General features: G+C 30.7%; 4 protein-coding genes across 6 annotated transcripts; 2 read left to right on the top strand and 2 right to left on the bottom strand.

Moving 5' to 3' along the window:
* Window positions 1-1,772: 1,772 nt before the first annotated feature.
* On the bottom strand, window positions 1,773-8,107 carry LOC113401076 (solute carrier family 35 member C2). Its single transcript, XM_026640809.2, has 5 exons — window positions 7,710-8,107; window positions 6,950-7,237; window positions 4,302-4,554; window positions 2,719-2,885; window positions 1,773-2,120 (listed from the first exon to the last, which is right to left on the bottom strand). The coding sequence occupies exons 1-5, from the start codon at window positions 7,893-7,895 to the stop codon at window positions 1,803-1,805; spliced, it is 1,212 nt and encodes a 403-aa protein (XP_026496594.1). The 5' UTR covers window positions 7,896-8,107; the 3' UTR covers window positions 1,773-1,802.
* A 1,500-nt stretch (window positions 8,108-9,607) lies between these two features.
* On the top strand, window positions 9,608-10,961 carry LOC113401086 (uncharacterized). The gene has a single exon (XM_026640820.2). The coding sequence runs from the start codon at window positions 9,681-9,683 to the stop codon at window positions 10,485-10,487; it is 807 nt and encodes a 268-aa protein (XP_026496605.1). The 5' UTR covers window positions 9,608-9,680; the 3' UTR covers window positions 10,488-10,961.
* Window positions 10,962-11,795: 834 nt separating this feature from the next.
* Window positions 11,796-22,446, bottom strand: LOC113400805 (pyruvate dehydrogenase phosphatase regulatory subunit, mitochondrial). 3 transcript variants are annotated; one of them, XM_064220321.1, is made up of 17 exons: window positions 22,104-22,232; window positions 20,264-20,359; window positions 19,778-19,990; window positions 19,526-19,689; window positions 19,326-19,459; window positions 19,143-19,245; window positions 18,819-18,920; window positions 18,564-18,736; window positions 15,183-15,375; window positions 14,950-15,099; window positions 14,704-14,867; window positions 14,482-14,630; window positions 13,682-13,979; window positions 13,422-13,601; window positions 13,085-13,285; window positions 12,557-12,663; window positions 11,796-12,162 (listed from the first exon to the last, which is right to left on the bottom strand). In XM_064220321.1, exons 2-17 carry the CDS (start codon window positions 20,311-20,313, stop codon window positions 12,030-12,032), a joined length of 2,514 nt encoding a protein of 837 aa, XP_064076391.1. In that variant the 5' UTR covers window positions 20,314-20,359; window positions 22,104-22,232; the 3' UTR covers window positions 11,796-12,029. The 3 variants fall into 3 exon arrangements, with proteins under 3 accessions (XP_064076391.1, XP_026496261.1, XP_026496269.1); XM_026640476.2 differs by lacking the exon at window positions 20,264-20,359 and having other exon boundaries at window positions 22,104-22,446; XM_026640484.2 differs by lacking the exons at window positions 20,264-20,359; window positions 22,104-22,232 and having other exon boundaries at window positions 19,526-19,693.
* Window positions 22,447-22,680: 234 nt separating this feature from the next.
* Window positions 22,681-23,764, top strand: LOC113401070 (enkurin). The gene is made up of 4 exons (XM_026640797.1): window positions 22,681-22,827; window positions 22,928-23,218; window positions 23,295-23,511; window positions 23,588-23,764. The coding sequence occupies exons 1-4, from the start codon at window positions 22,742-22,744 to the stop codon at window positions 23,756-23,758; spliced, it is 765 nt and encodes a 254-aa protein (XP_026496582.1). The 5' UTR covers window positions 22,681-22,741; the 3' UTR covers window positions 23,759-23,764.
* Window positions 23,765-25,998: the final 2,234 nt, after the last annotated feature.

Raw genomic sequence — 25,998 nt, 5'->3', positions numbered from 1 at the left:
AAGCATAATCAAATCACAACCGCAAACAAAAAATATTAGTCATACAAGGAAATTGTCATAATCTTTTGACAGATATTAATTAGCCTCAAAAAGCAGGAATATACTTAAAAGTACACACAGATAAAATATAATTAATAAGTCATTAGTGCGGATACAAGAAACACTCATTTAATATTAGGAAAACAGGAAGTAATTCGTTAAGATTGTATGGAAGAATTACATTTTTATTAACCAGTAATAGAGTTAAAACTAATTTAAAATAACAGGAATGTTGGAAATTCACAAAATAGGAAGACATTGGCTTAGGGATATAGAAATGGAGGAAGAATTACATAATGACGAACGATTTAATTATAGCAATAATGATGAGCTGAGTCTCCACGGAAGAAAAATTAGCAAATTTTGTGTATATGTTATTCCTTTAAAGTATGTGCTGTGTTCACTTGCTTAATTCGATACGACAACTCTTAAGGTGTTGTAAACAGCTGCGAAGACTAAAATTGCCAATTATTTCAACGGAAACACACCTTTACAATAGTATAGGATCAAAAATGCAAAAAACGTATGTTACTGTTATTGTATCAAAGAATTAAAATATTGAAAATTGTTTCATAATTGATTATTATATTGCACACATAGGTTACTTATTTCATAGTATAATTACATGCGAATAATTTTGTCTTAAATTTTATACAAATGACTTTACGTATCAAAGTTGCGATTTAAATATCAAAACGAGTTGCCTACTTTAAAATATTACGCATTGGTCCAATAATTTGTGCATCGTGTTATATACCTACCTTTATTTTTAATTAATTGTTAGTATTGGTTTTTTTTTTTGTACAGATAATATATTTTTTCATTAACATCATAATTATTACAAAATTTACAAAAATCTAGATTGCTGGATTACGAATTTAATTTCTTTTAATTTTTATAATATATTATAGATTTAATTAATTCATTGCTTTTTTTTGTACATTTACCTCCATGTATTGCTGGCTGTCGATGTGATTTTTTTTTTGTATATATATATCATCTTTTACAACAATAACGTTTTTTAATTATCTTTCATTAACAGAAATATATTTTGTAGACATAAAACAGAATCAAATTATCTATGAGATAAATTAAGTCATGACAAAGTAATTTTAAATTTGGAATGTAATTTTTTTTTACAATCAGTAGTCACACAATAAAAGTAAATAATATAAGGTACGAAAAAAATAATAACATAATAATAAATTCTCTTTGCTAACTTTTATAAACTGCTATAAAATAGAACACGTGCTATTAAATGCATTTCTATAACTTTTCTTGCAAAATGTTTATTTTAACATTTATTTTTGCATTGATGGAGAATTGGTTGTTACTATTAAAAAAAAACAATCTGTATCAAACGAGCGAACTCTACGACAGACAGATAAAATAGTAATATTTTAGTAAATTAATGTTGTATAATTTATTATCTATATTAATTTTGTTTTTCTTTTCTCTTTTGTATGTCAAAATAAACAAAATAATGAAACTTAAAGTTCCGGAGTCACTTAAATGCGTTCTCAATTAAAAATATATAAATATCAATCCTTTCCCTGTCACACGAACGACGCGTGAATCGGTTACTGTTTACCTTACGTGACCGTATTGACGAGGAATCTGTTAAAATATCATCATTTGTATAAAAATACTATGAATTGTATAAAAATACTTAATATATATGAGCTCGCTCGCCTCGATTGAAACGGTGGACATTGAAGTAACAATCAATCTAATAAACAAGCGATACTTTTTATAAATATGTATCATTTTCCATCCCTCCTTTGCAAAACTTCGAAAAGAACGACATTGGAGTCGAAGTCGCTCTCCTCGCTGGCCACATTCTGCCATTTATTGTCGTCTAATAAGGGTTCGTGGTGCTCCTCCTTTGACTTTAGTTTTCTGGGTCTACCCATGTCCTCGAAGTCGATAGCGCTGACAGTGCCAACTACAGCTTTTATAACGAGTACCTTGTGGACGATGTGGCCGATTATACCAAGCAGACACACAGCCAGGCCGACTACATTTATGGAACTGAGCTGATCACCACTCACTTCTACAGCCAAGACTAGAATACACATTTCCTGAAATAATAAAATAATTATATTTTTTTATAAATTATATATTTTTTTTATTTAAAAATGAGTGATACTCAATTCGCAGTTATTTCCAAATTTGTCGTGTGACTTGACGTGAAGCCATCACTTCCATCAAACCAAATATTTTTGCTCCCGAGAAATACCGCGAATAAATTAACCAGTCTTTTTTTTTTTTGCAACCCAAGCTTCCAGCCATCCCTGGTTCGTACGGTTATAATAAGTGTCTACATAAAAACATTTATATCGCCAAATCAAGGCACAGCATAAATACTAGTCACTCCTACACTTTCAAAGTTGGTAGTGTAGGGTTGGTTTATATTTTAAGGCCTTAAATGTTACATATCTGTCACTCTCAAAACCATAGACAAAACAGTTTTGAAACTTTTTCTTCTTTATTTGTCAACCCATTTTGTTATTCTTTTTTTTTAATTGTGTCAACATACGTTAGACTACATGATTTGACTACGTGTTCATTAAATTTTCAACATTGGCTAAGCTCGAATAACGACCACTGAGCGAACCCCATTACCATATGAGATAGCCGTTAGGCCGACTCTGTATTTAAATAATAGTAATATCATACCTTAAATATACCCGCGATAGACAACGTGAGACTAGAAGTGTATGTGACGACTAGGAATTCACTAATTTCCATAGCGAAGGCTATCGTCGCCCCCACGGACACTTTAAGTATCGTAGGCATTAATGCTTCGGGTGAGAGTTTGAGTAATTCGTCGATACACTTAAAACCTAAAAATCATAATATAAATATCACCCACAAGTTGATCAAAATGGTGCATAATAACAATATTTTTCACTCTTTTGATTTGTATAAATAAAATTTCTTTTTAGACTATAATTACGAGATAAAGTACATTAAGAATAGTAAATAGGAAAGAGTATAGAATGGAAATCCATGTATTGTCTACATAAGTTCTTAAATCTATTGACTATCACCTCTTCTGTACCGTAACACCTAATACTAGAACTGCTTATTTATATAAATAGTTATAGCACAATTATATATCGTAAAAATTAATAAATAAAAAAATATATTAGTACAGTGAAACCTATTGTATCATGATGATGCCTGACCTATATCAGCTGTGACGGCTAGTCTCAGCAGAGACTGAGCGACTGAGCAGATATTGTAGTGACAAAGCAGTGTGCAAACACAGGAGCAATCTCTATTCCCTCAAAATACACGATACGACCAGAAAAGATTACGGTAAAGTTCGTGCCACTACTGAGAAACTATTGACAGAAAAACCCATTAACTAAGCTAGTCGCGATTTGAAGGCAGATCCTCGAAATCTTCAGCCTCATAAGCTAGACACTAGCCCGACGAGGTAGTCGTCGGCTTAATATATAATAAGTAAGTAAAGTAAGTAAGTAATACGTCAGTTAAGTGACAAGCGCGAGCCCTAAATTCATTTTAATAAACTAAGGGGGCAGGTTGTCGTTGTGACCTTGAAAGCATCTTGTACGAGAGATTCAGTTATATTCGTGTTATTTGTTATCCTTATAGTTCACCTTTTAATATATTAAATTACGATATTATTTTTGCAAAGAGGAAACTTTCAAGTTGTTTTTTTTCGGTGTAATGCAAAACTACTACTTCTGTTGATATGAAACTTACATATGCACATATGACTATAGCTCAGAGTACATATGTAACACAGTAACGAGTACTGTTAATTAATGATTAATTTTATTTTGAAATAAATATTTTTAGGGCTACAATAACAGGAAGCATTTCTTTCACCATTTAGAAGCTAATGGAAAAAATAGTTTCAAAATAACGTTTATAATGAATATTTTATTTATTTTTAAAATTATTGAAAGTACTAGTGAGAAATATTTATCTAAAGTTATCGTTTATAGTACCATAGCAGTTTTAGGTATAAACTAAAAATAAAAAATTAAGAATTGTGACATTTTTAATATGATCGACTTTTTTTCTTTCATTGTCGAATTGTTTATTTGGGATATTTTGGCATTTTAAGAATATACAACATAATAAACTACATATATATGTTATCTAGCCTGCATCCTTCTTGAATATAAAGTGAAATTCCATATCAATCTGATTAGGAGAATCTGATTTCCAAAAGGAGTTAAACAAATAAACTAAATTTATATTAGTATTATTAGAATATTGCCAACCTTCAAACATTATCATGAAAGGAAGTAGCGATAAGAACATCCAGGGTTGCACGTGAAACACCATGTCCACGGGATTGTGGAGACCAAGTTTAGACTTCTGCATTAGTAGCTGAGCGAAGGTCCACCGGAGACCAGCCGCGAACGACGCGAGGAGCAAGAAGTTAAATCCGAGAAGATTAAACTGTGTTGCCTTGTATGTGAACATTATCAGACCAACTGATATCATGAACACAATGCCAACCAACGACCATGACTGAAATGGAAAAAATATATATTATTATTGCAATAAAACTAACAATTACTCACACAAAAAAAAATCAATAAACATATTTTTTCTAGATTTGACCTTGAAATAGAAATTTTCGCCAATTTTAATTACTGTATCAGCTAGTCAAAATACCATAGGTATAAACAATTTTGGAAGGAAATTGGTACTCCAACAATCCTTTTCAATTTTTTTCAAGAATTATTTGGTTTAAATTATATTTGGCGAACCAATCAATAGTATAAGAAAAATATAACTTGTTTGAATCTTCTCTTCAACACATTGGAAATACATTTAGATAACGATAAGTAAAATAAACTTTAAATTAATAAATGTAGTCAAATGTTATCGCCATATCAGATGACTCCGCAGTAAATATATCACAGTAAAATTCTAAATACCGTTGAACGGTTATTCCACTTACAATAAAACATATACAATTTCGATAATTCATAATATTACGGTTAGGTTAGGTTAGAGTTTATATAATTTAACTGAAATTTACATCGATAGATTATAATCTACCGAAAAATAATGCGTTAAATTGTAACCAGTATGTTACGCTTAACAATCTTTCGACGGTTCACAATCTCGCGAGATACGATTATAATCTAACAGTATTAACAATTTTACGGTGACATATACATAATTTCATTAATTAAGCAAAGGTACTTCGTAGGCAGACATAATAAAATTAATTAAATCTCTTGAACAAAACAAAGTTGAAATAAAAAGTTTATTTCTAAAGTTTTCTTGCTTAGTTCTGTGTAGTTTATATAATAGCAAATTAATGTAAACTAAATTCATCAAAGCAGCAAGTGCAAGATTTATTCGCTTAATTCTTTTTTCTGGCTTAATACTGAATAATTATTGTATTCGCTTAGTACTTAATAAACAATATATATGAATTTAGCAGTGACTACATAAGATGAAGTTTTCGCATGTTGCATAATAATGAGCTCATAAACATCATTCGCATCCACGTCAAAGAAATATCACATAGCATTATAAAAATATATATATAAAGTAAATTAGTCTTTCGCATACATTTAAGTAAAACATATAAAATAAACATGTATAAACTACTAACATGCTTCTATGTAGTCAATATTATCTCTTGGTGTAGTTTTATGATTGTAAGTTATCTGAATATATTTTACTTGTTTACAAACAAGGCAATATAATTTGCTTTTACATATTCTCCTATAAAATAGTCGAAGTAAAGAGTTAAGGAAAATGGTAAATATATTATTTCCCTATTCAATAAATATTACATCAATGATCAAATCATTCAAGTAATTATATATTTATAGAAATTCAATTTAATCAATATAATAACAATTTTTGCATTTTTGTTACTTTGAAAATTTTCCGGACAACAACAATATAACATTCACAAAGCAAAACAGCATTTAAACAAAACACACAAGCTTGCTTCAAGGCCACTGCTTACAAATCTAATCTTAAGAATGTCATATAAAGAGCATCTCAATCTCATCTCATCTCATCAACATTAGTAGGAAATGTAAAATTAATTAAGTAACTTTATTAAAAACATCAACAAACATATATTCTTGAATACTCTTTATTTGTTGATTTTTGTAAAGTTGAAAAATAGAAATATTTACATTTTTCAAACAATTCCTTATTTTATATTCAATCATATTTGAAGAACATTCACAATCAAATAGTATGTTTATGAAAAAATATGTTGTGTGTACATTTCATGGTAAGTTATAAATCCCCTGCAATGTCAACAATTCTATTAATAGTATACAGGCCTATCTATTCATGGGTTATTTTACCACATGGAAAGAGCAAGTTAGCATGTTTTATTAGTTAGCCTGCTTCATTATCAAACGAAAATTATTCACTATTAAAAACACTATTTTGAAGTGAAACAAACTTGAAAAAATGTGGTAAAACACTATTTATCCTTGTAATCAACAAAGTAACAGCATAATGATGCAGCCAAGCAGAAAATTGAGTAAACATTAAGGTTAAAGTAATAGCAAGGTAGCAACATTGAACAACTTGGAAACAAAACATATTATTAAAAAATAATTTATTTATTTTATAAATAAGTAATTGTAACCATAAATATAATATATATATTTAATAAAAAAATAAATAAAAAAATCATTGTAACCATAAAGAGACTTCATAAAATATATTCGACACATTGAACTCCTCAGGCAATCATCTATATCATTGGTAATCATCAATGCAAATAACCAAGATAAATAATTATGCAAACAAATAAGCTTCACTTCATAAACATTTCGACAACAATCCAATTGTAAATTAATAAATACTTTTTTGATAAAATATATAAAACAACAAAGAATTAACATATTAAATATGGTAGGAAAAAATAATATACCTTTTTTTCCAGTCCTAAGAGAATAGCAAATCCAAGTATGAATATAATTGTTGTTGATTTAGTCATTGTATAGAGAGAAATTGTTACAAGTTCCAGACCCCAATTTGAAAATCCCACATCTATACCACTAGCGAGCCCAGTAGGTCCCACAGACCTCAGGCATGTGATAAAAGACAACATCAGCTGTGGTGTACCAGTAATCATATACAGTATCAAACGCACTAGCACTGAGAGTATCCATTTGACTACTAAATGGTACATAACCACTGTAAGGGGGAAGTGAAATTCCTGAAACAGTACAAAAACAATATTTTATTTTTTTGTTATTATCTCAATAGGTTAAATGTTTTTTTTTTTTCTATAATGATCATCAAAAACATTTAACCACCATTCAAATTTTTTATAATATTTGTTGAGCTTTGTTGGATAAAAATTTTATGATCAAAATCTTTGTTAATTATTCATTAAAAACAGTTTTAATAAGTCAAAATAGCATTGTTATTTACAAAAAATATAAATATTTTTATTGTTTAATGTCTATCACCTTATCTATGAATACAAATTGTCAGCTTCAATTTGGATTATAATTATCAAGGCCATAAATTGATAACAAAACATACAGAACACTCAAATTTATAGTGAAAATTACTTGGTACACTAATAAAGTTACATATTGTTTTTCATAACATACTTTATTTTTGGTTTCATACGCAATATTAGGTTGAGTAATTAGTTTATCGAAATTTAACGTTTTACGAACCTTTAACAACCATCTCTGATAGAAAGTAAGCCCAATGGATAAAGAAAAATAAAGCAATATTAATCCTAGCGACAGAAGGCTTTTTTGAAAACATATATCAGACCATTTTCCTTTGGGTTTACTGGTAAACACGTCTTCGTCGGCATCAGACTTTAACGACAGCTGTTCATATTTTGCGCCTGGCATTGCGAGCGCAATGCGACTGGTCTCTCTTTAAAGATTCACTCAATTGCATAGCAACTCAATTATTTAACATATTATGTGTAAAGTTTAAATTATTCTAAACGAATTTAAAGCAAGTAAACTTATTCTTAAACACAGTGTATACTCTAAATGTCACTATCATAAATTTAATTGAAGTTTTTGCAATTCAATGTCAATTTGTCAGTCTCCAGTCTCCAGTCATCACTACTCTATACTCAACTGTCACTGTCATTGTCAAATTATTGTTTTTTAAAATTCTAGCAACATCGGTGTCTTTTTGCCTTGGGGTGCCGGACAGATTAAAACTTTAGAAGGAGATGAGGCAGATTTATGGAAAGCCATAAATGTTGTAAGAGACGACAAAGGAATTGGGAATTCTGGGACGTGACGTAGCGTCCTCTCTGCAAATTAATTAATTAATTCCATTCGCTAACGTACTGTTAGGTGTCATAGTATTAACAATATCGCTTAAGTTAAGTACGCATATTAAGACAACAGAGGCATATAATTAACCAGTAACAGTGAGAAAGGAGTTGGAAAATTCCGTTACATAGAAAATATCTAATCAAGGCACGAGGCGGAACAGGCTGTTCTTTTTCCGCACTCTCTGAACCAACACTATTATGTGGTTATAGGAGATTTCTAAACGAAAGTAAAAGTCCTTTGAATAACACCGATTGAACCAAATCAGGGATCGTACGTGTTTGATCGCAAGTTAAAAATGATTATTATTATAAACCTGAGACTTTTTAGAAAAGCTTAAATAATGCAAAGCTCTGACTGACGTTTAAAGCAGGATTTTGGCCTTAAAAAGGAAGACAGGCAACACGTAGAAGAAGTAAGGGGAGTGACGTGGAGAAAAATTGTTTTCTCAGATAGGTGACAAAATCCCCTTAAAAATTACTTATTAAATAACCTTTTCTTTCTACATAAGAACTTCTTAAGAATTGTCAAGATCCACGACGGTACGTGCTCCAGGAATTATTTAGACCACATCTTTACTGCTTAGCACATTGTGGAGAAGAACAATGAAAATTCAATCACTGTTTATAGCTCCTGAGGATTACCTAATCTTGGCAGATTAGCACTGCCCAGATAGGCAGATTTATGTTTCCCAAAATGTTCTCGACCGACTGACGACACCAACGACTGTTCTGTTATGGTTATAAGGTTACGCAGTCAATTTATAATTCATGCATCACACAATTTCATTTGGACAACACCCAGATCACGTTCTACTCATCGGACTGGGACTGAATTTACTATTTCTCATATTTGAATAAAATGATGGCATATTTTAGTAATATTGTAAATAACCCATCGTAATTGAATATCAAATTTCTTAGTTGGTAAAAATAGACTCCATCATATTTAATCTGATCCTTTGGAAGATACTAAAAATAGGCTTTGAAAATCTACTATCTGCATTTTAACTAATATATTTTAAATTCGAAGATCATGTTGTTTGTTAATCTTGTTAAATATATGCTCCTAGCACAATGATTTTAAAAAGTTTTTATTCCTTTTACCTGTATAATATCGTTGTCATTGCATTTAACATCATGTGTTGCAAGGAATGTATCGTTGAACTCAATGCATTTTAATAGACTACTGGCTGTATGGCTAAAGATCTTTACCTGTTATGAATTGCTAAAAAATCCTTAAACAACAACAAAAGACTGATGATTCTAATTTATTCTATTCTCTTTGGACGTAGTGATACAATTCTCTGTGCTCTTTTTGTTATCACGATATCGATTAGTTTTAATGAATACAGTTGTTCTTAAAAACAGTAAAATAAATATAACTATCACCATGACAGATTCGAAAGTGTATTCTTCTTTGTTTGCACTAGTAGACAGCCATTTATCCAAAACCAGCGTACAAGACAATAGAGAAGATACTGGTAATCAGACCATTAAAAATAATCCATTCAACAATGTTCTTGAAAGTAATTCAGAAACTTCGCTACTCTCGCAACCACCTCGCAGATTTCCAATATCACCTTTCGACACGAGTGAGAGCCCCATTGTAAATGTTTTAGCTCAGCAAGTAACAAATATGCTCAAAGCTAAAGAAATAAAAAAACAAAAACAAGAAAAGCTTAAGTTAGAAGAAGAATTGAAGCAACTTCAAATAGAAGAACAAAATAGTACAGTAATAGACTTAATGAAAGCTATTCAAACTCCATACAAACCTAACTTTATTTCACATGATGAAGAAACTCTTAGTAATAGCAGTTCTTGTGAGTCTTTGTTTAAATTGAATTTTAAAGATTGTGATGATGATGAACCGGAAAAAACAAAAACTCCAGAGCCTTTGCTACCATGTACAACAGATATGTCATATATACTGAAACAAAAATTCAAGAGAAATAAAGCTTCTTCCTTTGGTAGAGTTGTGACATCACGATTACGACCAGTCGCTGCACCATATTTAAGGCAAATATATCCAACAAGAATTATTAGGTTCGCTTTTAACACCCCGTCACCCTGTGATGTAATTAAAGAAAGATTGAGGAGGCCAACGATGTCCACTACTTACACAATTAACAATTTGGAAGACTTTCAATGAAATATTTTGCTAAATTATTTAACTTCTAAGCAATTAATTGGCAACCATAATATTATTAGTAATAGCACAATAATATTTAGAAATTGAATAATTTAGTTTTGATGATAATTTCACATTAAAACATTTATAATATACTGTTATATTATAACAGTGTCATGCTGATGAAACTAAATGATGTTAGAAATATATGCTATCAAACTATAGTTGGGAATTTTTGCACAGATTTCAAAATATGATAAAACTACACTTTTCTTGTATAAACATTACAATGTTAGCTATTTGTGACATATAGTTATTTCCTGAGGACCTGCGTTAAAGCCTGGAGTCTTGATATATTCTCAGAAGCCACCCAATTGCTGCAACTTAAACTCTGGTGCCTTAAGAAGCCAATGTAGCTGTTGGTTTCTATGCTTGATCTCTTTCTGGATATTTTGGATTGCTGTCCCATCACATTATGAGAGAGCACTTTTATTTGTGCACAAAATAGCCAGGACACATATAATATGTCCTGGCTATTTTGTCTCTTGGAATGGCCACGGTGACTGAAATCAGTCAGAACAAATCATAATAGTTATTATTATTTATAAATTGTTAGCGTAGTGATGTGATTTATGTAGGAACTGTTTATTGTACCAAGTAGTCCTGAATTTTATTATTAAACTTCAAGTATCTGAATACAAAGTAAGTTTAAGATCTACATTACCAATTGATATCTTATATTAGATGATAATATAAAATATTATACTGCTCATTTTGAACATTAAATTATTTTCTAATTTATTTGCAGTTAAAATGGATAAACTGCATATTTGGTTATCACTGTTCAAAGTGATAACTAAAAAAACATTTATACTTGTGTCTGTGAACAAGTAGGAACTTTATTTAGGATAAATATTATACAATAACAAGTAGTATAAGTCTTATGGAATGACTCAAATTTAATTGTAAAAATACTTTAATTTTTATTGTCTATTAAATATATATATTGATTATAATTTTTACATAAGGTTAACATTTTTAATTGATTTATTTTTTCTAAATTATATATTGTGGTTTATTTTAGTACCTGGTGTTTGTAAATAATACATTTAATTGGATTGTAAATAAAAAAATATTTATCTTAAATTCAAATATAACCACCTGTAAGTTTTATTTCTATGCATGGTTCATGCCATGTAACAATTAATTTACTTTAAATAAGCCCACATGAATAAAATAAAATAAAATACTGCTACAATTTGAGATAATAATATATATTTTTTCCTTTTTTTAATTACTAGGTTATTTAATGTGCAAAATAAACAATAATTAGGTAACAAAACTAGTTTTATTGCTGTTTAGAATACATTGTTTTATTTATAGCTATTATTGTATATGCAATTACATGATTCGAAATATATGCAACCTAACTTTAATATATCTAATTCACAACATTTAACTTCTGTTCTATATTTTTATATCAGTAAGGAGATTTTTGATATATATACATAACAATACAATATGATCAATCAATAAATAAAAGTAACAATTTTATTTAAAACATTACGGTTGATAATGTCTTCCCAGGAACTGATTAGATTCGTGCAGTTTTCTAGTCGCCTGGTAAACGTCCCGTTCTTTATCAGGATACTTTGTGGGTAAGTTAGGAGAATGAAGATTGACTTTTGCGGCATATCTAAACAAAGGGTTTTTCTTATTGAATAAATAATGTATCTCTATATGCGATTATCTATAACTGGATTACATATACATGCAATTTGAACCGGAAACTGAGTAAACTGAACTGAAAAACTTATTTCATCATGTGGATTGTCTACAAATTGGACATTACATGCATACTGGGTTTTTATGAAATGCTACCCATATGTACTATTTTCATATTTTATAAAAAGATACCTATATTTTAAAGTCTTCGACAAGTTTTGTAAAAAAAAGTTTTTGCAAATGAAAGGAAGCGGGTCATATAATCCGACGTATATTACTATAACAATAGATCAATTAGAGCTTGTTATAAAACGTTTTCCTTCAACCTTGTGGTAAGCTTTTGTTCACATAATTATGTTTATTACCGTATTCCAGCGATGTCAATTTCATAATGACCACTTAATACGTAGTCATTAGTCACTTTTTGAGGTACACCATCTTCATCCAAATTCTGAACGAAACCGAGACACACCTAAAAAATTATTAATATTTAAATTTAGTAACACAATATTCATTCAATAAATTAATAAAATCATCACGAGTAGATATGTTGACAAAATATAATAATGAATTAAGCAGAATTTAGATATCTGAACGCAATTCACGAATCAAAATAAATTGCTCTTGTGTATTGTTTGGTTAATCCCCTTGACCTTCATTAAGCAAATCGTTTCTTAGGATGGTCTCAAAGGCCGGATTCGTATCTATTTCTAGCCGCGCGTTCAAATGCTCTCACTTCATTAGTGCCTACTAATAAAGTAAGAGTATTTGATTCTCTAGGAATTCCACTCAAGGAATGGAGTATAGGTAGAGTTTAGAATCATGTTTTATGGAAAGTCTGAATCAACTGTACATTTTCTTTTCTTTAAAAAGAGGCTTATTTTTATGTTTACCTGTTTTTTAAATGTAAATCCATAACTAGTAGTGGTTGTTTGTCCACAATAGTTGCCATCTCGGTAAATTGGTTCGCCGCCCCATGACCATAGGTCTAACTCATGGTCATGATCAGTCAACAGGAGCTGCACGTACTGCCTCCGAATCCCTTCTTCACGTTGACGAAGTAAAGCATCGCGACCAATGAATGGAATATCTTTCTAATAAAATATATATCAAAATTAGAAATAATCAATGATCAAATGACCAATCGACAGCCTCGTGAGTCTAATTACTTTGGCTTAATTTTCAACAACGCCTTACTATCAATTACCAGTAAAATAATAAATTACTTACATCAAATTTGACACGCCAAGTACGACCACATTCGAGTGGTGTCGTCATAGTATCGAGATCTTGACCCCAGAAAGCGAAGAACTTCTCGACTCGCAGGGATCGTGTAGCGTAGTATCCTACATGACTTATACCGTACTTTTCTCCAACCGTGATTAATCGATTGTATACGTGTAGAGCGAACTGTAAAAGACACGATATTAATTACTAAAAGATACTTCAGCATAAAATAAATTGTTATCAAGTCGAAATCATTCACTTACTTCATTTGGTATATATAAAACATAACCTAGTTCACCAGTGTGAGTTAAATTCATCGCACGAATTCCATTAGCCAAGCCTACGTCCAGTTCCTTAAACGTAAAGAATGGAAAGTTGGAAGGGGATAAGTCTGTATCCGTGAGCTCGGACAGGAGACTTCGCGTAAACGGTCCCAAAATACAAATGGCGGTATACATTGATGTGACGTCAGACAGTGTAACTGCTCCGTTTCGTGGTAAGTGACGCTTTAACCACACTTTGCATCGAGTTTGTTGTATAGTTGGTGCTATCATCATATAGCTGCAAATAAATTATTATATTTATTTACATATTAATGATTAACGCAAAGGCCTTAACTATACACAAATAAAAATTAAAAAATAGTAACTGTGCAAATCATGACGGCATGGGATGGTGGCAAGAACAAGTCCTCCTGTCACCAGCGGAGGCAATAAGGCGAGGCGTTATATAATACTAATTACCACTCGCGGCCTTACTGTTTGGGTGAGTAGGTAGGTTCTAACTGCGCTGTCCTTTTTTGTATCCATGACAAGATGTATGCAAACTTTCGTGATGATCGGTTGAGTAGTGAAGACGTAAAAATGTAACAATTAAACAAACGTCAAATTCATATTTATAATTTTAGTTAGGATTATATAATATTAATAGTCGCCTGCGGGATCGCTCGCGTTTGAAGGATTGGTCGTCAGATGATGTCAGATTAGCCTTTATTCATCCTTATAAAATTAGTATAGATGATAATAATTTATGATTTTGTTGTTGTTAATTCGAATAGACTTACTGGTTTTCCGTAATTCGCGCAAGACTACAATCATTTTCATAACCGCCTCGCTCGTTTTGCATTCCAGTATGAATGATGCTTCCGACGGGAACATCCACGTTGTTGGAGCATAAGTACTGTAGTAAGTCGACGACTTCATTGCCTTGCGACTAAAACAAATAAATTATAGAGACATTAACCGAAATCCTGAGCCCAAATTAATCTCGCATTCAATTTAGTTACCTGGAGGTCGATTTTTGTAAAAGACGAGTAGTCTGCGAGACCGACCGCTTCTCTGCAAGCCCAATATTCTCTTTGCACCGTGTCGAACCAATGTGGTTTACCAAACGTTTTCGTATGAGCTATCTTGAACGGCTGAGGGATGTCGGGAGTCGCTGTGCTTTTATCTAGACAGCGTGACGTGGGGATTGAAATCATATAATAATGTACAAGTACCGTACTATGATTTACCAAGGTGAATTTACTGACCAATAGATTCGAACCAAGTCGGTCTCTCGTAGCCCATAACCTGCCCGAAGACTGCGCCCTTGTCTCGTAAGGTCGGATAAATCGGCGACAATCTTAGATTACGTCCCATTTCGAACTCGTAGAATGGATAAGGCAGACCGTAGTGAACTCCTATCATATAAACGAGATAAGTAAATGTTATAAATGTATTCGGATATAAAAGTAGGCGAACATTAGATGGTATTTTTTCTCACCGGGCACTTCTTTCATCCTGTCCCTTAAGAAACGTTTGTTATTATGAAGGCCAAGGAACCGATTGATATCAAGCTCGTACATATCGTACTTCGTGTATCCGTCGACGATTTCATCAACCGTGGCTTCGGCAACGCCACCTGCTGCTGATATTCCGACTGTCTTCATTCCAGCTGCGACATGATAGTTGAACATCTATTTTATCAAAAAAAGTAACTTTAAATGAAAGAATGTTAATTCATTAATAACATTGCACGGAATAAGACCAATCGTGAAACAGTCAGAATATAAGAACACAACAAAAAAAAAATATATATATACGCACATCAAAAGCAAAAGTGTTTGTTAAGGGTTGTACATATTGTAAGAATAAGTTTCTTGAAATCCAAAAACAATATATAAAGTAGATTCTTCAAGTTCTTATATCCAGATGTCTGTTATTGACGACAACCAAAAAAACCACCTAAAAATGGTTACCTACGTAACTATTTCTAGGAGGTCTTTTCGGTTGTCACCAAATTATTAGTTGTGCAACGATTTCCTTTCAGTTCCAGTTTCCATCGCTTCATCTGTCTGTCTATGTTAACGAATGATAGTATCATGAAAGTATGTTACCATTGTTTAAGTCAATTGGTTATCTTCTATCATACTTTTGTTCGTAAGATTTCCACAAGCACTAACTTTATAAATATATCAAATCCAGGAAGCACAATTAGCTACCTGCTTCTTCAAAACAAATTATAAAAATATATACTACTTAATAATAATTTGAAAGAAGCTAAAGATACTTCAATTGACCTCTACGTCAAACTTACTAAATTAAATACTGTAGCTACCAATAAAATACTTTGTTGGGTTTAAAAAAACTCAGTAGGATGATGAAGGAATAATTTATACAAACCAAACTTATAATTATTAAATCACTAAATAAATCTTTTTCTTCAATATTATATCAATATAATTATTAAAAAAAAAAAATAGTTTAATAGAAGAGAAAAACAAGGTCGAACTATTCTGATTATTTTATTTCTCAAATGCCTGTTACATATGAGAAACAAAATAATTAAAAGACAACACAAAAAGAAAAAAATATACATAAAATAACCGAGACAAGAAATATTATCGCTAACATTGTCGATGACGTGGAGGTGTAGTCGATGGGTGTCCCCTCGAAACGTTCGATGATACGAATGATACGAACATTGCACGGAATAAGACCAATCGTGAAACAGTCAGAATATAAGAACACAACAAAAAAAAAATATATATATACGCACATCAAAAGCAAAAGTGTTTGTTAAGGGTTGTACATATTGTAAGAATAAGTTTCTTGAAATCCAAAAACAATATATAAAGTAGATTCTTCAAGTTCTTATATCCAGATGTCTGTTATTGACGACAACCAAAAAAACCACCTAAAAATGGTTACCTACGTAACTATTTCTAGAAGGTCTTTTCGGTTGTCACCAAATTATTAGTTGTGCAACGATTTCCTTTCAGTTCCAGTTTCCATCGCTTCATCTGTCTGTCTATGTTAACGAATGATAGTATCATGAAAGTATGTTACCATTGTTTAAGTCAATTGGTTATCTTCTATCATACTTTTGTTCGTAAGATTTCCACAAGCACTAACTTTATAAATATATCAAATCCAGGAAGCACAATTAGCTACCTGCTTCTTCAAAACAAATTATAAAAATATATACTACTTAATAATAATTTGAAAGAAGCTAAAGATACTTCAATTGACCTCTACGTCAAACTTACTAAATTAAATACTGTAGCTACCAATAAAATACTTTGTTGGGTTTAAAAAAACTCAGTAGGATGATGAAGGAATAATTTATACAAACCAAACTTATAATTATTAAATCACTAAATAAATCTTTTTCTTCAATATTATATCAATATAATTATTAAAAAAAAAAAATAGTTTAATAGAAGAGAAAAACAAGGTCGAACTATTCTGATTATTTTATTTCTCAAATGCCTGTTACATATGAGAAACAAAATAATTAAAAGACAACACAAAAAGAAAAAAATATACATAAAATAACCGAGACAAGAAATATTATCGCTAACATTGTCGATGACGTGGAGGTGTAGTCGATGGGTGTCCCCTCGAAACGTTCGATGATACGAATGATACGAACATTGCACGGAATAAGACCAATCGTGAAACAGTCAGAATATAAGAACACAACAAAAAAAAAATATATATATACGCACATCAAAAGCAAAAGTGTTTGTTAAGGGTTGTACATATTGTAAGAATAAGTTTCTTGAAATCCAAAAACAAAATATAAAGTAGATTCTTCAAGTTCTTATATCCAGATGTCTGTTATTGACGACAACCAAAAAAACCACCTAAAAATGGTTACCTACGTAACTATTTCTAGGAGGTCTTTTCGGTTGTCACCAAATTATTAGTTGTGCAACGATTTCCTTTCAGTTCCAGTTTCCATCGCTTCATCTGTCTGTCTATGTTAACGAATGATAGTATCATGAAAGTATGTTACCATTGTTTAAGTCAATTGGTTATCTTCTATCATACTTTTGTTCGTAAGATTTCCACAAGCACTAACTTTATAAATATATCAAATCCAGGAAGCACAATTAGCTACCTGCTTCTTCAAAACAAATTATAAAAATATATACTACTTAATAATAATTTGAAAGAAGCTAAAGATACTTCAATTGACCTCTACGTCAAACTTACTAAATTAAATACTGTAGCTACCAATAAAATACTTTGTTGGGTTTAAAAAAACTCAGTAGGATGATGAAGGAATAATTTATACAAACCAAACTTATAATTATTAAATCACTAAATAAATCTTTTTCTTCAATATTATATCAATATAATTATTAAAAAAAAAAAAATAGTTTAATAGAAGAGAAAAACAAGGTCGAACTATTCTGATTATTTTATTTCTCAAATGCCTGTTACATATGAGAAACAAAATAATTAAAAGACAACACAAAAAGAAAAAAATATACATAAAATAACCGAGACAAGAAATATTATCGCTAACATTGTCGATGACGTGGAGGTGTAGTCGATGGGTGTCCCCTCGAAACGTTCGATGATACGAATTTAGCCATGCTGTAGAAGAACCGCATTTATTACCGCTATTTTCGCAACATCCAACGTATCGCCGGAACGAAAACAATCTTCACACTTTCCTTCTTCCTGCTCTCTGTACCAATATTTACTAACATAGATAAAATATTTGATTGACGTGGAATAAAGGAACACAAACACGATTCATAAATGCAGGCATCTTAGTATCAAAATGGAAAATAAGAAATAAGAAAATAAAACATATTATATATGTATTTTATACGCTCTTAGCCGCCAGCCAGTATCTCAAATAACGTACCTCTGGTGTTTCCCCTACGATCCATTTGCAATCCGGTGAGAACGCTTCCAGACCATTACACAACTTGTGCAAAACGGCTTGACTGAGACTCGGTACCCTTTTAATTATTTCTTGGAGCAAAACGTGAAAATGGTCCCAATCTTCCGAAACGCATCTTTGCTCTGCATTTCTTACTGGAAAAACAAACAATCGTTGTAAATTTGATTAATATTTATCGCAACATTTTGGAAACTAACTCTTATAAACGTAATTTACTTTCTTCTTCATAGACAGGTTTTGCAATTGGTTCAAATCCACCTGCTAATATACACCCATCCCTTTCGCGTAAATATATATAACCATCTGGATCGCGGACAACTAAAAAAAAAAACAAATATAAATATAATCAAAGTAACATTAATGAAATTTCGTTTAAAGGTTTTGAATGTAACAAAGACATAAATAATCATGAAAACTGTAATCACGCGACTGTGACTTAGTGTGACTTGGTTCGAAGTTCGAAGAGAACTGTTCAACGAATGCAGTAATATAGTGAGGCATAGTTCGTAAATAAGATGTTCAATTCATCTAATTGCCTACCTGGAGTCATCGGATCTAAATTATCAATGCGTTTAGTGTGAAGGTAATAATGTTCACAGGGTAATAATGGTACTTTAACTTGAGGCTTTGCTAGTTGTCCGATCTAAAAAAGATTCTATTATTATTAATTTATTCTATTACATAACGAATTAGTATAAGTAAAAATATATAACTTTAGCATACCTGCCTTGCCCAAAAGCCTGCGCAATTAACAAAATATTGACATTCAATGGAGCCATGTGTCGTGTCTATACCTGATACTTTTCCTTCTTTTGAATGCACAGCAGTTATCGAGCAATCTTCCATAACACCTACGCCTAAAATTATAATAACAATAAAATCTGATCTGTCCTCAGCATTAAACATTCCCGTAGAGCACTTACCGTTTGCTACTGCTTCTCTCATCAAAGACATACAAAAAAGATGCGTATCTCCAACTCCATCTCCAGGAATCCACAGACCTCCTAGCACATCATCAACATTAAGCATAGGCCATATCTCCTGACATCTTTTAGGACTAACGAGCTCACATTCTATCCCCCAGGATCTGTCTGATAATAAAATAGGTCTCAATTTATAAGCTCCAATAAATTTTTTATTTTAAGATTTTTTATAAATTGAATGAAATTTCATACACTGATTGACTTTTCATTCTTCTATAGACAGTCATCCTATCTCTTGTTCTAGCGAGCAGAAGTGATCCACATTGCTTCCAGCCAGTAGGTCTGCCACGAGATTCTAGATCTTTCAATAGTTGTATTGAAGACTGTGCAATTTTCACTTGTGCGAGAGAAGGTTTAAATGCACCAACCAGGCCTGAAGAGTACCACCGACTGCCTGTACCAACTCTGATTAAAAAAAAACGTTAATTATACCGATAAATCAGTATACTTGTGTATAATATAAGCGTGAATTATTTACAAGACAAGATTTCAGTGCACTGTATCGTATTTCCATTTGAAACACTGCTATCATTCATTACTTTATAGTATAATAGTCAAATAAATTATCTTAAACAATAACAGTATACGAAAGCCATTTGGGAAAAAAGGGTTATATGTAATTATGTGCGATGAGATGTGCTTTATAGTGTCGTAGCTACTCGAATCTAATATACATACATGTTCGACGTTAACTCTCGTGAAACAGCCGACAAGATGGCGAATGACATATCGATTGGTTTTTAATGCATATGGCTTTAACATCACGCTGAGCTTCTAGGATAAAAAAGACATAGATATAATGTAAAAAATATACCGTGTGACGTCATAAACCATTGGCGTTTAGTAACGAAACAGTGCCTGTATAAACTTGCACTTCAAATAATTTCGGCGTAATGATAGCTTATATCTTCGTAAAAGTAAATTTACTATAAAATACTAATTTCTATTTGGAGCATTGTTGTTCTCGACAGAATTTATAAAATCTCAATCCTTATGAGACATACCTTAACGTATGTAAATTATTATATTAAGTTTTAAGGGGTATTTAATACTGGTTCATATTGTGGATTATTTCTCCGAAAGACATTATTAAATAATGGTATAAAAAATATTAATCATGTATACCATGTCATTAACTCCTATAAACATTAAGAGCGCATTGCAAAGTGCATTGTAAATGCCGCGCCCATACCAGACTCGGCTTTTCTCGACGTAAAGATCGATTCAGAAAAATGTGTTTACCAATTGCGATGCGCAATTGTAACTATATGAAAAATATATAGTCAAGTACTGACCGATATTTCGCTCACGTATGAAGTTATTGAAAAGAAGTCTGCGATTTTAAGTGCGCCAATTGAACATAGCTTATTTCGGCAATGTCACTTAGTGAGGAACAAAAGAAAAAGGAAATTAATTTGTGTTTTTATTAATTGTCATTAAAATCAACAAGTTATTTGCATTAATGTACCTAACTGGTTTTACTTGTTCTTGTTGGTTAATAATGTATGTTTTAAATGTATATATCATTAAGTAATATGATTAAATTATGTTTTATTTTATTTTTAAACATATATGAACAAAGGACAAGAAAAGAAAAGAAATTAAGTTCATGGCTTGGTAAATCAATAATCTAAACAACAAGTATTAAAATGACATTGCCATTGTTGCCATACTACAAATCCAAGTTGCCATACAGGCCATCCAATCCATGACAACATACAAAACATATTGGTATTGGCTAAATTAAATAATTATTATAATAATTAATTGAGCTACTGAGAAAAATATAGTAATTGAATTTAATAAATAATTATTGAGTCAAACAATGACTTGGTCTTGACAGTAACTTGACTGTATTTATGTTGAATGTGATTATATTTAATTGTGTCAGCATTGTTAGAAAGAAAAGCAACCAAGACTAATTCTTCATCATCGTTCATTGCCATATGCATACTTTTGGAAATTGGTTTTCTACAAATAAGCAGTTTATGAATTTATCATATTACTAAAAATATATTATATTAAGCGATTATTACTAAAAACATAAATGTTTAGTGGAGGTACCACTTCTGACGTACATTATCACGACTGTATAGAAATTTCAGATGATACCAACTCATATAAGAATTAGTAGAAATAATAGCTTAGTTAAATCTGCTATTTTTGCAATATAGCAACTAGTGTTATAGTTGTTATGTTATTTATTATATAAACTTATGGAAAAAAAACCTTTAACTATACATTAAATATTATTACAAAATTACTGTAATTCTCCTCTAAAGCTAATATGTTTACCTAAATAAAACAATTCAGCATTCAAAATGTATGACTATTGAAGTACCAATAAGTATTGAATATAAGTATAGTTATTAAATATTAACATATATTTAAAAAAAAAAACAATGCTTGCAACAAATGCTTCATATGGAAAAAATCAATAACTTGCGAAGATTTAAGAAAAAGTAAATTACATAATGTGAAATCAATATATGAAGGAGTTGTCGAAATATATACTTACTTTTCCTTTTCTATGACTACAGTTTGAGCTCCCCATCCGCGCTTGGATAGGTGATAAGCCACAGCGGCTCCCATGACACCCCCGCCACATATTACTACCTTTGCATTAGACGGCAACGACAACAAACAACCATCTAATCTTTCTTCGTGATCGAGATTATCAAGGCTTGATAAAGTCCGCGACCCGGCTCCTATGCACTTGAATGCACCATATCGTTGGACGCCATTTCGGACTCGCCTTACGAACATAGTTGGCTACTGCGCACATACGCAATTGCACTGCAAAGCTAATACATCAATAATTTGTAATATCTAAAAATATTTAGTGCAACAGCTATATCAGTTTGACGTATCTTGACATTTGGAAATATGTTGCCATTTTATATATTTTGCGGATATCGGTATTCGTTTAGATAAAACATTTTATTCAACAGTTTTTGCAATGTAGTTTAGTCTTAAATAATAATTCATATTAATAATTTTAGATCTCTTGTGCAGCAGAAAATTGTCATTGAAACGACATTGAAGGGCAATCATAAAAATATATATATGAATGAAAAATATTGTTTCCATAACAACAGATTGTTAAATTTAGACATTATTAATTCATAAACATTTTATTATCAATTTATATTAATAATGTCTGTAGTAGAAATTATAGATCACGATGAAGTTATTTATAGAATATTAGATAAACCTCCACCAGAACCGCCAAAAACTCCTAGGTACTTACATGTTTTCTTAAATAGTTGTAAATATGTTATTTAAGTATTTTTTTTATAACAAACAAGGTCCATTTATAATATTAATATTATTTTCATTTAGATATGAGTCCGAATTGGAAAAGCAACTGAAAGAGTTAAAAATACCAAAGCTTCAGAAAACATTTGGTTACGCTGAAACACCATTAAATCCCCCTGACCAATTCTTAAAAAAGGGAGAAGGTATTGGTCAACCAATTAAGAAATCTGATCACAAATGTTATGTGTCTGGAAAACTTCCACCTGTTCCGAGGCGCACTGTTTCAGGTAAAAAGCCCGAAAAACCTAAAACTAATTTCAAAGTGTTAAATATTAAAAAAGCTATAAAAACCAAGCCCAAGCCAGTGGAACCAAGGTAGGTTCTTGTGGTTTTTTTTTTGTAATAATATACAATTCCATATCCTCCTTGATTTCTTGTATGTCTTTTATAGACTAGTAGACACTAGAGATGGGCATATAAAAAAGATAAAAGGATCTGGAGAAATTCCTGAATACTGCTTAAGAAAAGATTTTGGACAAATGCCAGCATATTTAGTAAACAGGAATAGACGAATTCAAAAGAAAATTGACAAAATTAAATACGCCGAAGAACACAAAGAAAGCCTGTGCAAACTGATTAGTGAACAAGAGAGACAAGCTTTACTTAAAGTAAGTTCTTATAATAATAAAATAAATATAAGTAACTCCAAAAATTGTAATTACGTCTCTATTTATTTTATTTTAGGACTTGAAATATAACTGGCAGCTTTTGCAAAAAGATTTTCTCCAGCTACCTATGCTGACTGATACCATTCCGAAGATTCTACGAAAAACAAAAATGGAACAGGAATTACGTCAGCTCGAAAAAGACATAGCTTTAATAGAATCAAATCCCTATATTTATATTTATGATTGAAATACTTTGGCAGCGTAAAAAATTAAAAAACATCCTCAATATTATTTGAATATTTTTAATCTTATTTTTGAAATTACATGTGACATGAATATTTTTTAGTTTTTTAAATAAATTATGGAAACTACATAAATAATTTACGTTTTATTATTTTCTTTTATGTGCATATAGTAAGTAGTTATAATGTAATAACATCAATCAAATGCACATCGTAATAAATCGAATTAGGTTGTTTACTTGAAAATTCAAAGAGGTAACTTGCAATAGTTTGACGATGACAACAATCTAATGCAATTTGTGTCTATTTTGCTTTCTTACAAGGAAAATAAATTCATATTTCTTTACGTAATGAGAGGCTAGGAGTATACTCTTTGAGCTTGTTTGATGCCAATGGGGTAGGTTTACATTTGGACAAATAACAACAAAACAAACTGACAATGTCTTAAACCAACAATATTTATTAAGAAAAAAATCACAAAATATGCATTGTTGAGCTACTTAGGTATCCTAATTGACTAGATCGAATTATAAACTACTGCACAGTACAGGGAGTCAATTCTACTAACTTATAACGGTAACCATACGTTCACAATTCTATTCCGATCAAACTTCGATTATTCCTCAAAAAAAAATAATCTCAGTTAATCGTAACTGAGGACAATTCTACTTATTTATTTCGGTTACGACACAATGCCGAATATAATCCGACGATATATGATCGAAACGCAACTGGATCGTTGCGTTAGTAGAATATGAAAACGGCTGAATGGCAACGATTGCGTTGAGTTTCGATTGCGATAGTGTCAATTTGTTAGTAGAATTGGCCCTGGCCCTGACACTTGTTTTGAGATCTAATACTAAATGTAGATATGTCGCGCTTCATTGAAAACAACACCAGCACATAATCATATTAGCAAATTTATATTTTAACAAATGTCTTTATTGAACACTTAAACAATTTGGCATCGTTTCTAATACAGATAGTTTAAAATAGATCCCTACGTAGCTAATTAAACTAACGGTAAAGTTTTATTATTGCACAATTATTTAAAACTGTCGTCTTAAATATACTTAGCGTAGGTTTACACTATCGTAATAAATTTAACTATCATGTAGTGGAAGATTTTGAACGGTTTAAAGGGAATAATTAATTATTTATCACACTAAGATTTACGTGATTTTTTTGTACCTAAAATTTATAATTTATTATTGATTGCAATTTTGTACATACGTTAATTATTCTTTGCACAGATTCGTTGCAGTGTCTAGCTTTTACTGGTAAACTAAAGTTCGTAAATACCAGATTATTAAAGAAGTGGATGGAATTAGGAAATTATTTTTATAACGATAAACAGAAAATAATAATTCAGTACGGAATTAACAAATACATTTTTTCCGTTCAGATCAAGTGACATGTTGAAAAAATAATCATATTACTGTTACAAATACAATTTATCTTTATTTGGTACGTCCACTACTGATATGAAATATCTAATAGTGAACATCTTTTTACTAGACTAAGTAAAAAAACAAATATATTAAATTACTATATTCTTTGCATTTATATTTATGTATTTACCAAGGAGAACCCACGAAAAGTTTATATAAGATACCGACGCGATAAAGAATTATTTAATACTTGTCATTAAAAAAAAGAAAAGTAGAAATATATTCACACGATATTTCCTTAGAAAAAACAATCATCAACCATTTCTTAAAAATCTGGTATTTTCGGAATTATAAATATATAACTAGCTTATTAACAACAAATATCATTAAATAGTGCCTTATATTACATACAAAAATAAATACGCTTTTTTAAAACTAGCGAGAGATTTCGAAAATATAGATTCGATTAATTTGGAGGGAATTTAATAAGTCCAAATCTCCAAACCTACATATAGTTCATTCCAATACACTTTTATTTCCCAAAAACATAACACTCTACACTTTTTTATTTTTAAGGCTTTTGGTATAGTTTAAACAAAAAAATTTCAACAAATTGAACAGTTCACAAATGCAACAGTTCTCGATATTTCAATGGTTTTTGTAAGTATTGGCACAATTTTTATTGGTATGGGTTTATTTATAACTTACGCAAATTCACTTTAAATTATTTATGCATATTCGAATTGCAAAAATAATTAAGCAATTTAATTTTCTAAACAACACAAGAAAAACAGTCATAACGTAAACATAAATAACATTAAATCCTCAGCTCTGTCTTTTTCAACATAAATATT

The sequence above is a fragment of the Vanessa tameamea genome, chromosome Z (assembly GCF_037043105.1).
Source record: "Vanessa tameamea isolate UH-Manoa-2023 chromosome Z, ilVanTame1 primary haplotype, whole genome shotgun sequence".
In the NCBI taxonomy this organism is placed as follows: domain Eukaryota; kingdom Metazoa; phylum Arthropoda; class Insecta; order Lepidoptera; family Nymphalidae; genus Vanessa; species Vanessa tameamea.
This window is presented reverse-complemented; position numbering and strand designations above follow the sequence as displayed.

Bases quoted from the DNA above. Each gene is read 5' to 3' on its own strand.
- LOC113401076 (XM_026640809.2), bottom strand. From the start codon at position 7,895: ATGCCAGGCGCAAAATATGAACAGCTGTCGTTAAAGTCTGATGCCGAC. The intron at 2,886-4,301 runs GTTGGCAATATT...TATGATTTTTAG, and splicing joins TTTCATGATAATGTTTGAAG to GTTTTAAGTGTATCGACGAA. The intron at 2,121-2,718 runs GTATGATATTAC...TTATTATTTCAG, and splicing joins CTATCGCGGGTATATTTAAG to GAAATGTGTATTCTAGTCTT.
- LOC113401086 (XM_026640820.2), top strand. From the start codon at position 9,681: ATGAATACAGTTGTTCTTAAAAACAGTAAAATAAATATAACTATCACC.
- LOC113400805 (XM_026640476.2), bottom strand. From the start codon at position 22,351: ATGTTCGTAAGGCGAGTCCGAAATGGCGTCCAACGATATGGTGCATTC. The intron at 18,921-19,142 runs GTAGGCAATTAG...TTTTTTTTTTAG, and splicing joins TTTAGATCCGATGACTCCAG to TTGTCCGCGATCCAGATGGT. The intron at 12,664-13,084 runs GTAAACATAAAA...ATAATTTTTTAG, and splicing joins GATTTACATTTAAAAAACAG to GTGTGTCTCGGTTTCGTTCA.
- LOC113401070 (XM_026640797.1), top strand. From the start codon at position 22,742: ATGTCTGTAGTAGAAATTATAGATCACGATGAAGTTATTTATAGAATA. The intron at 22,828-22,927 runs GTACTTACATGT...ATTTTCATTTAG, and splicing joins GAACCGCCAAAAACTCCTAG to ATATGAGTCCGAATTGGAAA. The intron at 23,219-23,294 runs GTAGGTTCTTGT...TGTCTTTTATAG, and splicing joins CCCAAGCCAGTGGAACCAAG to ACTAGTAGACACTAGAGATG.